The sequence below is a fragment of the Myripristis murdjan genome, chromosome 22 (genome assembly GCF_902150065.1).
Source record: "Myripristis murdjan chromosome 22, fMyrMur1.1, whole genome shotgun sequence".
NCBI classification, from domain to species: Eukaryota; Metazoa; Chordata; class Actinopteri; order Holocentriformes; family Holocentridae; genus Myripristis; species Myripristis murdjan.
This window is the reverse complement of record NC_044001.1, coordinates 6,026,542-6,043,065: the sequence shown is the minus strand read 5'-3', so window position 1 is coordinate 6,043,065 and position 16,524 is coordinate 6,026,542. Positions and strand designations below refer to the sequence as shown.

Genomic DNA, 16,524 nt, shown 5'->3' with positions numbered 1-16,524 from the left:
TTTTTCTTTTTTTTCTTCTAAATCCTGAGCTGGACAGGAAAGTGGGCCATGGCATGGTTTCACACACTCCTGACACTGCCGCTCTATTCACTCTCTCACACACACACATACAAAAAAAAAAAAAAAAAAATACACACACGGGTTCAATCCCTTCCCACACCAGCCTTTAGACTCTGGAGAGTTAAGCTTAATGCCCCGAGCGGCGATGTCACTATGGTGTCACACGCACATGCACACACAGAATTTTTTTTACACACACACACACACATATATACACACACACACACAATCTTGTTCTTGCACTCCCATGCGCATACCCTCTCGTATGCACACACATTTCTCGCCTTTTTCTTGCAAACACAAATTCCTCACTGCATCTCTCTCGCGCTCTCACACTCGCACACACACACACACACACACACACACACACACACACACACACACACACACACAAGGGGAATAGGACAGTAATGATATTCAGGCTCTGACCCATTTTACACATTTATTCTGTGCTCCATCTCTCTGAGGCTTACCTTTCATACCAGCAGGATACACAGGCTGTCACACAGGTAGCTGGGGGAAGTGGCACAAAGACCTGGGTGCTTCTGTGTGTGTGTGTGTGTGTGTGTGTGTGTGTGTGTACGCACTGGGAGGGGGAGGAGTTTCAATGCAACTGATGTTGTAACAGAGGGGAATTCTGTGTTTGTTTATGCCCCTCTGTGCACACAGGAAGCGTGTGTGTGTGTGTGTGTGTGTGTGTGTCTGTACTTGGTCAATGCACATGAATGCTCGTTTTGACAGAGAAGGGAGTTCTACAACATTTTTTTTTTGTACTGTGCATATGAATGTGTGTTCATGTGTGTGTGTCAGTATGTGTGTTTTGCATAAGTACGCATGTTTGCTCAATACAACTGAGTATCTTCACACTGGGAAGGTTATTAAGAGATTATTTATATGTGTCTCCCAGTGTGTGTGTGTGTGTGTGTGTGTGTACTCTGCTTGCGGTAGTTCCCAGTCATGTTGATCATGCACAGACACACACACATACATGCACACACACACACACACACACACACACACGCGCGTACGTTGCAGCCCCTCCTGAGCCCTGAGAGAGGCACCAGCTCAGATGCAGACAAATGTGCTCGTAGGGGGACTGAGTGCAGCATCGACAGCACAATAACACACACACACACACACACACACACACACACACAGCCACTGGGACGTGTGGTGCAGAAAATCACACCATTCCTTTCTACAACTACAACTTTTACATTTTTTTTAAGGTGCTTCATGTAGCATTTTCAACATCAATAAATCATCACTGCATTCATTTCACGACATTAGTGTGATTAGTGTGATTTTAAGATCCTCTTAATGGTTTTTAAAGCTCTTTTAATGGTCTTGGTCCTAATTATTTATCTGATTTGCTTTTGACATGTGTGCCCTCTGGAACCCTCAGGTCTTCAGGCAGCGCCCTTTTAATTACTCCAAAGGTTTAACCAAAACACACGGCGAGGCCTCCTTTTACCAGAGCCGCTTGCCTGAGGACCCGAGGAAAAAAAAAAAAAAGAATGTGGACATTTTTAAATGCAAACTCAAGACCTACCTTTTTAGTATGGCTTTTAGCTAAACTTTATTTTACTAAATTTTATTTATTTATTATTTTTAAACCATTTAGTCTGATTCTTAACTGAATTTTATTTATTTTATTATTTTATTATTTATTTATTTTACCTTTTTAGACTGGTTTTCAATTGAATTTTATTGATTTTATTATTTTTACCATTTTAGTCTGGCCTTTAACTGAAATTTATTTATTTTATTACTTTTATTTTTTTAGATATTTACTGAATTTTAATCTATACAGTCATCTTACATCTCTGTAGTATCGATGATCTTCTCTCTGGTGTTTCCTCACTTCAAAGTGGCGAGTGTAGGATAGTGTTTCCTCAGTGTTCTTAATTCCTCAGTGTTTTTAAATTTGTGTGTGTGTGTGTGTGTGTGTCCATTCATGTGTGGGAGAAGGGGGGATATATCTTGTGTCTGTTGTTTGTTGTATTGTTTTTATGTAAAGCACTTTGGGCTGCTCCTTTTGTATGAAAAGTGCTCTATAAATAAAGTTTGATTGATTGATTGATTGATTGATTTACGGTGAACAAACGAGACCCTCGGCGAGAAGACCGGCAGCCTCTGTTCCACTTTGTTTTGCCCTCTCTCACCTCTTCTCTCTTATTCCTTGATTATCTTTCCTGCTTCGCCCGTTTTTCCCCGTTAATGACGCATTATTATAAATCCTAATCCAGCTCGAGGCAAGTTATGCCCATAAAGTGCTCTGAAACAGCCTTTATGTGACGATGTGATACTCCTCACTCAACAATAACCCTTAAAGTAACCCACATGGGTAAATTTGCCCAGAGGCGTATTGGGTTTCAAAATAAGGTGTTAACGGCGGTCTGAAACCCTTCACTTGGTCCTCCTTTTTCTTCCTGTCTCTCCGTCCTGCACAGTCTCTCAGAGGCGCTACATGAGACATTTGAACATCAATAAATCATTACCTCATTCGTTTTGTGGTATTGGTATTATTATGGCAAACAAATGAGACCATCGCTGAAAAGACTGAGGAGGACACTTTTTTCCAAGCAAAAAAAAAAAAAAAAGGGACCTTCTTGAAATGGCAGATGGTAGAAGGAGTGAAAGGTCGCCAGGAAAATCACTCGCAACTTGTTTATGTTCTTCAGTGAAATGAAAAGAAACAAATGTACCAAAGAGAGACAGGTAAGGTAATCCTCACCACGGGAAGCGGTGTGGTTTATGGGAAATATCTTCTTAATTTTGACAAACACTAGCATTTAACAGTCTAAAAGTAGAAAAGACACCGACGACTAGTCTGATATAATAAATCTAGGTTTAAAATGCTACACATTGCACCTTTATATCATGGAAATTAAAAGCCGATAAATGTGTTTCAGTGCTAATTGAGTCCTTTTCTTGTCATTTGTGTTTATGTGTAAGTGTTTGGATTGGATTGAAGTTTTTGAGCATCAAAAGCAGACGCTCCCAGACGTTTTCACAGTAAGAGCCCCCAGGTCGAGCCACAGAAGACCACACACACCCCGGCCGATCAGACTGCAGTTGTTAGACACGTCCGTCTGCACACTATGACGAGGAAACAGCAGAGAGAAGCAGCTCTCTGATCAGAATAGTGATTGTTAAGCACTCTTTCACTAATCTAACTTCAAGGGAATGAAATTAAATCAAACTTTCATTCACTCTGCGCGGGACCCCCCCCGGGACTCTGCATCCTGCTTCGGAGGCACCGTGGAGAAACTTCATAAAACAAGGACACGGTGTCCCAGATGAGAAGCCCCCGCCATTTATTTGCACATATGTTTAATAGCCAACAAATTGTGTTTGGCAGATATCGCATATGTCCTGGTTATTTATCTGCTGGCGCTGTAAGCTGCTGCATTTGGACACTGTGGCTTTGGCTTTTTGAAAAGTAACTGTAATAGCCTCGGTTGGAAATTTAAATTCAGTGACATTCAAATTAGTGCAAACTGTCAGGTAGGCTGGACTGGCACAGAAAACACAATCAATTACGCCACGTTAAGGTACAACACAAATTTGAGATTTTAATTACGGAGAAGCACACATCCACCGGGACACACTCGTGACGCTGCCGGGATGTGTGGACTCGAGGCGGACTGACAGGTATGAACTCCCTCTGGAAGGTCCCGTGCTTTTTTTTTTTTTTTGCATGAAACCAATCTGAAACCCACAATAAAACGCTGTGGGAAAAAAAATTATCACTGAACAAGTAAGAGGTTGTTACATAAAACAAAACCGAAAAGCGAAATAAAACGCAGCCTCTCGGTTTATTACAACGAGTCGACTCAAAGCTCCAGAGAGGCGAGCGGCGGGGCTGATCTCTGCCCAGAAACGTGCACTCGGAGACGGACCGAAACACAGAAAAGAGTCGGTGAATCTTCCAGCGTGATACGATTAAATTGAAACTGAAACTGAAATTAAACTGTTGTCAGTGAAAATGAGCCAGAGGCATAAATCACTAAGTGAACTAACTGACTTAACACCATGCACGCAGTCAACGTAGCAACAGTTTTGGCTGTGTCTCAGAACATGTCGAATATCTTGGCTTCCTGAGTGGATGGATGTGCTCAAAAACTCCACCAGCCCGAATGAGTGAGTGAGTATCGCCTACAGCGCATAAAGAGGTTTCTCATTTAAACATTAAAATAAAAAGGTAAAGAAGTGAGGGTCCACAAAATAAAGGTACTGTGATTATACAGCAATATATTAAAAACCACAATTTTGTTTTTCATTTGAACGCAGTGAAAGATAATATTGTTCCTCAGGGCAATAACACATTAACATCATTTATAGCTTTGAGTGCTAAATGAGTGATGACTCAATAATAAGATACGACAACCAAACACTCCTACAAGGATCATTTCTCTCCATTTCCAAGATCATGTGCTAGAACATCATTATGCTCAGCTGTCATTCACCGCCCTGAAATGGGAGTAAAAATACTGACAACCGCACCGATGCGACACTGGGTGGTAACATGATGTTTTATCGCAATTGGCCAATTTGCCAATTGCCCCTCTTCCCTCGGTACAAGGAAAGATGAAACAATCCTGTTGGCCTTGCCAGGAGCCGTGCAACCAGATTCGGTTTGCTCCGGTCCTCAGGTTTGTTGTTGCCTCGGGCAATATTTATTTCTCATCCACCGTGTTTACAATTGGACTAATGAGGCCTGCCCGTGATGCGTCTACCTGCGCTGCATCTGTATTTTATGTGGAGGGGTGGGGGGAATGAAAATAAAAAGAGAGACTGTCAGCTTTTAATTTCACAGCTTAGGGCTGCTCGGAAGATACTTCTGCCAAGTCCAATTTCCGATGCAACAGCTGCAAGCTCCTCTTAGGTTCGAGCTTGTTTATGTGCTTGTTTCTCATTTTCCAAAACCAGTGTCTCTTATTCAAATTGGAGAGGGAATAAGCATGGCAAATAAATTGGGGAGGGGAGAAGACTTGCTCTGTAGCACAGATTTGGGATGTGACAGCGGGATCACTTCCATCTCGACGGGCTCCGTGTTGTAATCAATTGCATTGGGTGTTCATCAGGCTGGGAAACTGTACCTGATGCACAACCTCAATTCCAACCTGCGGCAACATGCCCCGCGCTTCTCCCTTCATTTCTGACAAACTTACAGCACCACAACAAAAACATGGAGCCGTAAACAAGATTTATCTCCGTCAACAGATGCACCCACTCCATTCTGTGTTGAGCAGAAATTAAGGCGAAAAAAAAAAAACAAAACAAAACACCTTGTAAAATTCAATTATGCATCCTTTTAAATTGCTTGTGTGTGTGTGTGATTTTTTTTTTTTTTTTTTTTTTTTGCCTAAGATGTTCCCCAAAGGTGTGAGTGTCTTTCCTCGTGGTCTTCTTCAGAGGCTGTGTGTTAATAACATTCCCGAGCAGATGCCTTTGTTTCATAGCGCTGAAGCCCTCCTCTCCACGCCCCCACCCCCCGGCGCACAACCTCCTCTACCACCAGCACCGCTCTGGAGAGTTATCTAGACCGGCCAGGCAGAGCGGCAAAAGGTTTTGTTAAATTACCTCCAGTAATTAGCGCGGCACGCAGGATCGCTGCCGAGCCCACACACGCGGCGGCGGGCGCACACAGGGGCCCGCACGCTGCTGCGCTTTCATCCGCCACATTCATCTCTACTTTACTAGCAGCCTGGGATGAATTTCCCCCCGCCAGCCGCGAGCGCGAGTCAAGCTCCCCGTTGCTGTGACTCACCAGGTACAGCCACTTCCACTGAGCCATCTTTGATGAGTTTTTATGTGGTCGGCCTCTGTTTGCTGCGGAAATGTTTTGTCAGTCTGTAATAATAAAGCCATATTGCGAAGTAATGAGACTAAAGACCGGGGAAAATCTCGGGATAAGAACGAGTCAACACTATTTTTCCGCTTCATTTTGGAAAAAACTATTCTTCACCGTGCATTTGGCGATCACAAATCACAAGATTATTTTGGAAACTCCTGCTCTTGTCACGCTGATGGATGCGGTGACCTCTGTGCTCCTTGCTATCGGCTGGCGATTGAATGTTATCACTCTTTGTATGCCGCCGTGTAAAAACATCAGCTAAATGCCCACAGTACAGCCTAATGCACAATGAGGGAAAAGATAATCGTGTGCAGCAGTCATGTTAGATAAACCAGAACTGCTACGGCACCCCACACAACCCCCTTTTTTCTTTTTTTTTTTTTTTTGGCGTCACATGTCCCGTTTTCCCACCATCCCACGGTACCTATAAATAAAAGCAGAGCAGAAGGCATCACAAAGGTAATCATCTGCCTGCGATGCCGAGGCGCCAGCTCCATTTGGCAGGAGCGGAGTGAATATATCTCATCGGCGGAGCAAGTTTGGACTTCCCACCGAGGCTATAAACAACTTTAATGATCTTCGCCTCACAGTGCGGCGCCCCGGCCCCCCCCCCGTCCACCCCGAACCGCAGGTCATAACGCGCTACTGTAGCCTCCCGATAAAACAGCAAGGAAACAAGGGGGAGAACCTGCCCCGAGTGGCTCAATCTGAGCCGCGGGGAGATAGGGCGGCGTGCGCGCAGCCGGCGGAGGCAGAGAAAAGCTGAGGGGGAAGATCTAAATTGGATCTGTGCTCCCGAGCTGCTCCTGCCCCTGATGGGAAAGGAGGAGAGAAGGCCGAGAAGAATGGGACGGGGCAGGAGAGGGAGAGGGAGGAGAAAAGGGAAAAGCAGAGATGGAGGAGGAGGAGGAGGAGGAGGAGACCTGGTTCCCACAGTGAGCTGCTTCTTTTGGTCATAAAGCGACATGACACACACACACACACACACACTTTCTCCAACATGCTTGAAGCCAAAGACCCACACACAGACACATGGTCATCCACTCAACAGATAAGGCCCAGACGGCTGATAGGATCAGTGAAGGGCGAGGAAATTAGAGGAGAACGCTACAGTAAAGAGAAGATATCTGACAGCAGAGGAGAGGGGAGGAAAAAGAAGAGAAAGAAAATGAAAAAAAAAAATAATAAGGCACTAGCAACAAAAACAATAATGATACTGACCGACTGGCAAAACAAAAATCAAATTAAAAACCTTATGCAGCTGTCTTAATGAAATAAATTGAATTTGAAGGCTTAGATAGATCTGTATGACTCCTGATTATGTGATTATGAGTGACTATGAGAAAAACTATAAAGACTATATGAGAAAGACATTGCAGAAAAGACTATAAACTAAATATATAAATACATAAAAATAATATTGACCAGCCGAATCTGATGCAGCTGAGGACTTTGCTGTGTCCTCATCTCCTCCAGACCTCCTCCAGCATTATCAGCAACATAAACTGTGAGCAGAGGCTAACGCTGTGGTTATTAGCCCTGCGGCGTGACGTGTCATCGGATCACGCCTGTCGTCTTCATTCTGCCCAAACGCTGAGAACAGCCCTCGCTGTGTCTTGGAAGGGGCTCGGAAAGATTTGGAGGTGATGCAAAGGAAAACTGTGATGCACGTGATGAACAGTCTTAACGCTGTTTCACCTCAGTGTGGATCCGCTCGTTCTGCCTGAGTTAGCCTCGAGACTCTCTCTCACACACACACACACACACACACACACACACACACACTCAGGTGATCTTCTCTGGCAGCGCCTCTCTGGCTGCACTGTGCTGATTACAGGACAGTGCCACCGTGGAGGGCGCCGGTACTGCAGCCACATCAGGAAATGATACCAGTGAACAGGACAAAAAAATATATATATATAAGGCCTCGCAAGATTTGAGAAGCTTCATGTTCCCTGTGGAGGGAAAACCTGAGAAGAGAAGAGAAGAGAAGAGAAGAGAAGAGAAGAGAAGAGAAGAGAAGAGAGAGAAGAGAAGAGAGAAGACAAGAGAGGAGAGAAGAGAAGAGAAGAGAGAGAAGACGAGGAGAAGAGAAGAGGAGAGAAGAGAGGAAAAAAGAAGAGAAGAGAAGAAAGGAGAAAAGTAGAGAAGGGAGAAGAAATGAGAAGAGGGGAGAAGAGAAGAGAAAAGAAGAGAAGAAAAGAGAAGGAGGAGAGAAGAGAGAAGAAAGGAGAAGAAGAGCAGAGAAGAGAAGAAAAGAGGAGATGAGAGGAGAAGAGGAGAGAAGAGAAGGGAGAAGGGAGAAGAGAGGAGAAAAGAAGTAAAGGGAGAAAAAAGGAGAAGGGAGAAGAAAGGAGAAAAGAAGAGAAGAGAAGAAAGGAGAAGAGGGGAAAAGAGAAGAGAAAAGAAGAGAAGAAAAGAAAAGAGAAGAGAAGGAGGAGAGAAGAAAGGAGAAGAGAAGAGAGGAGAAAAGAAGTAAAGGGAGAAAAAAGGAGAAAGGAGAAGAAAGGAGAAGAGGAGAGAAGAGGGAAGACAGGAGAAGAGAAAAGACAAGAGGGGAGAAGAGCAGAGAGAAGAAAGGGGAAGAGAAGAGAAAAGGAGAAGAGCTGAGGAGAAGAGAAGAGAAGAAAGGAGAAGAGAGGAGAAGAAGAGAGGAGAAGAAGAGAAGAAGAGGGCACAAACACAGGAAAGGGCAGAAGGGAAGAGGACACTCGAGCTCAGAAGTGAAGAACACTGAAGAGACGACAAGAGGAAGAAGACCGAGGACAGGACAGGAGAGGAGAGGAAAAAAGAAAAAAAAAAGAAAAGAAAAAGAAAAAGGTGAGGAGAGCAGGCGGGACGGTTCCTGTGACACACCCTTGAGCCGATCAGCTGGAGGAGCTGGAGGAGCTGGAGGAGCTGGAGGAGCGCCCGCGGGGCCCTGCAGCGACCTTGTGCTGGGGAGCCAAAGCCCCTGAGATGCATGGGCCCTGTCAGAGGCGAGGGGCCCCGGGCGGCCCTGTGACTCTGCTCTGCATCTGCACTCGGGGGTCATTCATCACCAGGCGCACAGTCACAGGTACGCCTCGCCTGCAGCTCTGCGCCCACCACACACTCAGCGGCAACTCCTATTTCTCTAACTTTTTTTTTTTTAAACGCGCTCCCTATCTCCATCTGAATCTTCTTTTACTCGGCTTTTTAACGGCGCGCGTACATCTAACTTCCCGCTCGACATTAAAATCTGCTCTGCCGCCGCCTCCGACTCTGCTTGATCTTTATATTTAAATCTACTCTACTTCTATCGGCTTAATCTTTGCCTTTTTTTTTTTTTTTTTTTTTAATGCGCTGTACTGCTTCTTCATCATCCCGACCTTAAAATCTACTCTACTGCGGCGCTCGCACTTTACTTTAACTCGACATTAAAATCTACTCTGCCACTGTACTGCGGCTCTCGCTCTCGCTTTAACTTATTAAAATCTACTCTACTGCTACAGTGGCTCTCACTGTGCTCTAACCCCATTATGTCAGAATCGGTTTCATCTCTATTTTAAATCGAGCCGCACCTTCGTTATCCCTTCTCTACCCACGGGGTGTCTACAGTTGTCAAAGAGTTAAATTTGATGCTATTAAAGACATAATTAAGTCAAATTTTAACAAAAAAGATGAGTTTTTTTTCTACTTCAAATAAGCACAAAAGGTAAGTATTATATATCGGTCAACGCAGGGGTCAATTTTAGGTAGGAATGTGGTAAATTATTAAGTTATTTAAAGTTTCCATTGGGTTAGGTAGCAAAGTGCTGCTGTAATAAATCTCGGCAGGACGTTTCTTCCCACTTGGGACGGGCAAGTCCAAGGATGAAATGAGTGGGGTCATTTTCCCAGCAGGTAAATATAAAAGGAGTATTAGGTTCAGTGAGATGAGAGGCTTAAAACGTCGGAAATGTTTTGACAAAAAAAGAAAGATGGATACAATTAAATTAGATAAGACGTTCATGCTGAAATGAAGACCTCATGAATTCAAATTTAGACGCTGTTGAATTTAGGACACTTTGAGACCGTCAGGAAAGCAGAAAGTAGTGAAAAATTTAAAAAAAAAAAAAAAAAAAAAATCAAAGCAGGACAAGCGCTGCCTCTCACCTTATCCCGACTCTGAGAGGCTTTTCGGACATTCAGGATTGTTTTGGTTAAAAACCTGAGCCGGTGCTGTGTGTATCTTCTCTGACTGCCTGCTCACTTCCACGCAAAGCCGCGGTGAAAAGATTCAAGTCGGGCCTGGCACTCTTTTAGTGAGATGGTAAAAGAGTTTGAACTACTTTACTTTGTTTTCTTTACGTAAACCTCGCAGTCGAGCTTTCAGACTCTCCCATATAGATGTGAAATGGATTCGGCTGCAGACTAGGGATGGGCGATACTTTTAGGATTTGATACGATACCGATACTTTTTCTTGCATTTTCATCGATACCGATACTGATAATTTCTTATTGGCAATTTTTTTCATTCAAAATATTATTACATTTAAGACAAATTACATGACAAATACAGGCCATTTATACCATATTTATTATGGTCAATACATAATAAAACTAAAATTAAAATAAATAACATAAATATGAATGAAATAAATTAAATGTGAACAAAAATTTGCACATTTTCACTGTTATTGTTGTTTTCTTACACTTTTCTTGTTAAAAAATGAAAAAAAGCCCGATCTGCCATTATTTTCTGTGTGTTCCTCCGGCTCCTGCATTCGAGCCACTCTTGCTGGCTGTGCTGTCGGGCCGTCACGTGACACGGGCCAGCTCAACACGCCGCCAGGCACAGGGGTGTCTCGGCACACAGTAAGTGAAGGAAGCTATCTAAAACAGCTGAAAGTTATGCATGCACCCCCAGTTCTTATTTGTTAGTATCGATATTTGTTTAAGGAAATTGATGCCAAATGAGTAGCGTGTGAGTATCGATATATCGATACCACAGGAATGATACGCCCATCCCTACTGCGGACATTTATACCTCCGCAACGTCTTCTGTGGCTGTGGAAAGTTTTCAGCCCCGAACCAAGGTTGAAAACTTTAGTCTCAACTTTAACCCTTTTTCACTGAGACGGCGCCGGTACCAGGGTGGGCTGGAGCTCGACGCCTCAGAGAACCGCCCTGTTTTTGGATCGGCTTGGAGGCCGAAAGGAAAGATGACGCCACGATTACGGACATGAACACTACATCATCCAGTGCCGCTTTGTCGCTGTATTCCTTTTTATTTTTGTCAAACTGTTTAGTACTTCAGTCTTTAGTTTGAATAATACCGGCTTTCTCCATTTTCTCTCTAATCTGTACCTCGCACACCGCCGGTTTTCTTTGCACACTTTCCAATTTGTCCTGCATTTCTCTCCACCACAACATTTTGCCACTAAAGTGTTTGACAGACTATTTAATTACTGTTTCGGGAGTTACTTCACTTTTCTTGCACTTAGTTCGCTTTGTTGCCGCTGCGAGGGCGCTTCGACAAGTGTAAACATGACAGCGTTACTCCGTCTCCTGGCCCGTTACGTCACCGGCTCCTCGGTTCTGACACCGGCAGGTTTATGGGGCCGGCCCGGAGCTGATCCGCCCGGCTGACCGCCAGCGTTTTCCCCTCAGAACCGTTTGCAATTTGTCCCCGCCCCCGGTAGGAAAGGGGCATCTGAGGTCTGGACTGAAAATGTAATAGTACTCATGTCATGTGGAAACCCAATTAGCTCCTGAGGCGCAGCTTCAGAAACAGAGAAGTATTCTTCATTTCCAACTCTATTCCACACGACTCAAGTGCCTCGACAATATTAATAACCCCAATTTGACCCGAGCAGTCTCCACACCTCACTATAAATACATAAAGGGTTTCGTTCCAGGGAGCTGTATACATTTTGGCAGAATTCGCTACCTGCAATTAATCAGTCAGTATTTCAGAAACACAGATGGCTCCATCCACTAACACAAGGCTGTTTTCTAAGATGAATCATGACTTTAATAGTATCCCCTAATGCTCTTTATTTTCGTGCCAGCTATCATTTCCTTAGAGTAGGCGTTATTTTTTTTGGTTTTAAATGCTGTATATCTCAGTGTTGGCAAGAAACTCTTCAAATCTCACCTCTAACTATAGTCTTACTCCACAATACTTGGCTCTCATCTGCATCTGTTTAACTCCTGGGTTAACTACATTAAGCCAAATGTCCATTAGAATGCACTGCCTACCCACTGTACCTGTTATAATGTGCCGTGTTACTCACCGTCAGCCCACTTTCACCGCGCACATCCTGCCTTCGCTCGCGTCCCGGCAAACGCACGCCATGTTGACCCTCATTAGGTGTACTAGACCTGCACTAGACTTCAAACTCCTCTTGCTAAATGAGCCCAATTTGGCCTCCCCGGCGCCTTGAAATCCAACGGACTCACTTCAAAGAGTTTAAACTTAGAAATGACGCAAGACAGGTGGCGTATAGAATATCTACTGTCACCGCATGGCCGCAATCACGGGCTAAGTGGGCGCCACGCTGAGCTGCCACTTCAGGCCGGACGGCATTGATGATAAATGGAGCCTCCCGCCCTGCATCCCCTATCTGCAGACAAAGGTTTGACCTCGGCGATTCAAGCGGCGGAGAAAGGTCGCGCTCACCTTGACGTTTCCTCCTATCAGGTCAGGCGGCTCCTCGTCCGTCTCCAGGGCGACGTTGATGGTGGCGAAAGGCCGGCTCGCCATCTGCTGCATCTCTCTCAGCAGTTGCTATGGAGAGAGAGAGAGAGAGAGTGAGTGGAGGAGGGCGAGTGTGCGGGTCAGTTACAGGTAAGCACAGAAGTCTATTTTCTCATCAGCTGCCTGCCAAGTAGAGTTAATTGTGACACACATTTGTGGATTTACTCTGCTCTTTAAGTCTTTCGTCACGGCGTCACTAACAGTTCAAGTCACATTTCAGCGGTTCCATTTTGATTGAGTGTAGTTACTTTTAAGTCCACCAAATCTCCCACGGTATTAGTCTACTCAGTCATTTTAATTCACACTTCAATCTATTCTATTCGCAGGCCCAACACTTCATTGCTTACTTGTATTAAACATGATACTCTCCAAAGCCTACCCTTTAAAAAGCATAAACGGCGCTGGAACGTGAGGAGATCTCCTTTCATTACACGGCACAAAAGACGGATCACTCAAGGCGAATTTGGAAAATTACAGGGTCGCAGTTCATCCTCTGTAAACTTTTATTCGTTGCGCGTGGAAAAACTATGGGATGGAGATACAAGAGAAAACAAACTTGATTCGGTGACTGATGTTACCGCTTCATTGCACTGCTGTTAACCTTCACAACAACAAAGTTTCTGTTTTTTTTTTTTTTTATGATGTTTTCCTTGCCATCATCGTTCGCTGGACAAAGCAGGTCTATATTTTAGTCACATTTTTGTTGATTAATATAGCGCCGCTCCCAGGATGCCACTGTAGAGAATTAACTATGAATTTTTTATTGCGTTATATAATTATTGGTACAAATGGCAGTTTCTAAAGGACATGCACAGATGCTGAAATGAATGCAATGCATTTTATTGTGGTCCGTGATTTATGACATGGATTTGGCAAGAGGAAGAGTAGGAGGAAGAGGATTACGGGAGGCAGAAGAGGGGGGGTTGGAGAAGATGGAGACAGGAAAGAGGGTGCAGGTGACAATGAGTGGCAGAAAAAAAGTAGGGGGTAAATGATAAGGAGGAGGCAGAGGATTACGCCGATGAGGAGGGAGAGGAAGAGGGAAGATAAAGGAAAGGAGAGGATGATGACGATGGAGTGGAAGATGTGAAGCTGAAGACAACGGAGGAGGGGGGAAAGAGGAGGTGGAGAACGAGGGGAGGGGAAGGCCGGCGACCATGGTAAACAAAGTGAGGCATCTGTGTCATCAACTTGTCAAAAGCGGCCAACACGCCGTGAATAGATAAACAAACACTGTCAACTGTCAAGAAACCAAGACCTGAAAACGCGAAGCCCTCCATTCAAAAAACAGAAACACCTGCAAAAACTGACAGACCTGAGACAAAGGATGGAGAGAGAGAGAGAGAGAAAAAAAAGCGAGATGGAAATCAAACCTGTTGAAAAAAAAAGAAAAAAAAAAAGAACAGAGGGAGGGTCCTAAGTGAAGGTTCACATGAAGTAACGTCTCACGCAACTTCACAGCGCAAGTCAAACAGCAAAGATGGAGATTGATGCGGTTTGTCCGCATGTGCTCGTGCGTTCACGGAGACCGGAAAAAGGGGGGAGTTTGACACGATCCATTACCCCGTGTCTTATTAAGGTGAGGCGGTGTGAGGAGCAGGCAGGCGGCAGGTGGAGGGGAAAAGGCTTGAAAGCGCACGAGGCAAAAACCGCGTTTCTGCGCCGACACGCATTCACACGGAGGGGGTTAGGGCTCCTGCGAGAGGGCGAGGGCTCCCCCGCTCGACTCAACAACTCGCAATTAATCTCAGAGTGTGTGTCCCCCCCCCACCTCCCTACCCCCTCCCTCCCTCAGCCCCCTCCCCTTCAAGGCTGTCGATTATGGTTATTGACATCTTCACACTCGCACTCTGGATGTGACGCCTTATAATCATATCCTTAACAAGGGTTACGGAAATAGCTCGAGGGGGAAGTCGCTCTCTGCAGAAAAGCCTGACAAGAGAGAGAGAGAAGAGAAAAAGAAAAAAGAAAAAAAAAACTCCAAATTTCATGTCCCGGATTCTCTTTGTGGAGCAAGCCAACTCATTAAATTTCTATGTGTGTCTGGGGATGTGTGCTTATACCAAAATCTCCCTACCCTCCTCTCCATGATAACAGCTGTGCTTGGAGGAGCTGAACCCTTATTTTCCCTGAGTAACTACTTTTAACCTTAGATTAACTCAGTAAGAAGCCACTCAAAAGTTTAGCCTTTTTTTTTTTTTTTTTTTTTTTAACGCTAACTAATAATATAACAGCAATTCTACCCCTTTCAGCGAGGCTACCTGCGGTGGGAGCCGAGAATATCCACACACGAGTACATAAAGTGATAAACACACACACACATACTGTACACAAATACACACAGCAGCTAGGGAGCCAAGCTGTGATGCTGGAGATTCTGTAAATAGACTGTAAGCCAGAAAATGCGATCTAATGGAAAACGGAGCGCGAGTGCTGCTTGGATCCAGCCCCAATAAATCGCTCAATTTCCCATTCTTCTTTTCACTAATATCTGCTCGCTAACCGCACACCCGTTTCAATTTTGCAATTAGCGGGGCTGCCGTGGCGGGCTTTGTGCAGCCACACTGTCACCTGGCTGCATAATATTTCCAGTTTAGTTCTTTTGCACATTGCTAAAACAACTTGCACTGATTCAAAACAGACTCGAAAACAGACCAGAGATGCAACTCGACCGGGCTTTAATTGACGAACTCGCGCAATTAAAGCAAATTGTCCACTAATGTGATGCGAGTCCCGATCTGTATTTTGCACCTGCACAGTCAGCACACCACACTGCACGTTACAGCCTGTTAATCATCTTTTTATGATGACGCCAAAATTGCTTAATCCCACCAGTTTTATAAAGGCTGTAGGAGGCTGCCTCAAACATGTCCATTTACTGACTCATCATTCATCTGAAATATGTCATCATGCAGAAACGACAAACTAGATCAAAGCTGCAGGTCTGTGTTCAACAGGGGTGAGTAATACACAATAACAATAATTATCGCAATATATTTTCTTTTTTCATTATAAATACAAAGATGTTCAGTATTGATCAATTTAAAATGACAGGCACCCTCACACAGGAGCTGCACACTGTGTTGTTTTGGTGTCTAAAAGAGATTAGTGCAATGCTAATTATTAGCATTCTGGATTATTCAGACTCCACACAGAAGCAAAAAATAGTCTTTAAATGCGACATAACTTATATTGACTGAAATAATCCATTTTTTTTTGGCCATATCGCCCAGCCTTACTTCTATATTTCTCTTTGCCCATTTGCTTAATTAATTCAAAAGGAAATTTAGAAGCTTTCTCCCTTAAAAAGCACGTTTCATAATTTTGCATAAAGATAGTCAAAAAAACTTAAGCTGATCCACAGTGCAACACCTACCCAAAAAAAAAAGACATTTCCTGATATTGATATAGTAGTTAATTATTCAAAACAACCCGCCTACTAGTTAATGTAGAAAAACCTGACTTTTGCACACTGTGACAAAAGGCTTGTTTGTGCAGGGAAATTAAAATGGAGCTCATAAAAAAACATGTTACACCAAAACAGGCAGAAAGAAAAACAACACAAATTAGTGATGACAAGCGAAGCCACAGCTGGACCTGATAGCAGAATTTAAATGACAGTAACACAGAAAAAAAAGTGCAAAAAAGGTTCCCAAAGAGGCAATAAACACCAAATATGAAAATATTTGAGAGGGAAGCCACTGAATACTGTGAGAGAGACAAGTATTTATAACAGCCTTCCAACAAGCACCTTTTACAGAGTTTCTAAGCTTTCCAGACACAAATATCAAGGCTAAACATACATGCAGAGCATTTGCACTGCGTTTCCAGTAAACACTCTGCTGGCCTCCACGGTCTGGATGTATGTTTAGCCTTGATATTTATGTCTGAAAAGCCT

General features: G+C 44.0%; 1 protein-coding gene across 1 annotated transcript in view; it reads right to left on the bottom strand.

The window, feature by feature from the left end:
• Positions 1-16,524, bottom strand: part of atrn (attractin) — a 156,547-nt gene that overhangs the window by 12,084 nt on the left and 127,939 nt on the right. Inside the window, exon 27 of the mRNA XM_030044786.1 lies at positions 12,549-12,656. Coding sequence (XP_029900646.1) covers positions 12,549-12,656 — 108 coding nt within the window. The remainder of the gene's footprint in view (positions 1-12,548; positions 12,657-16,524) is intronic.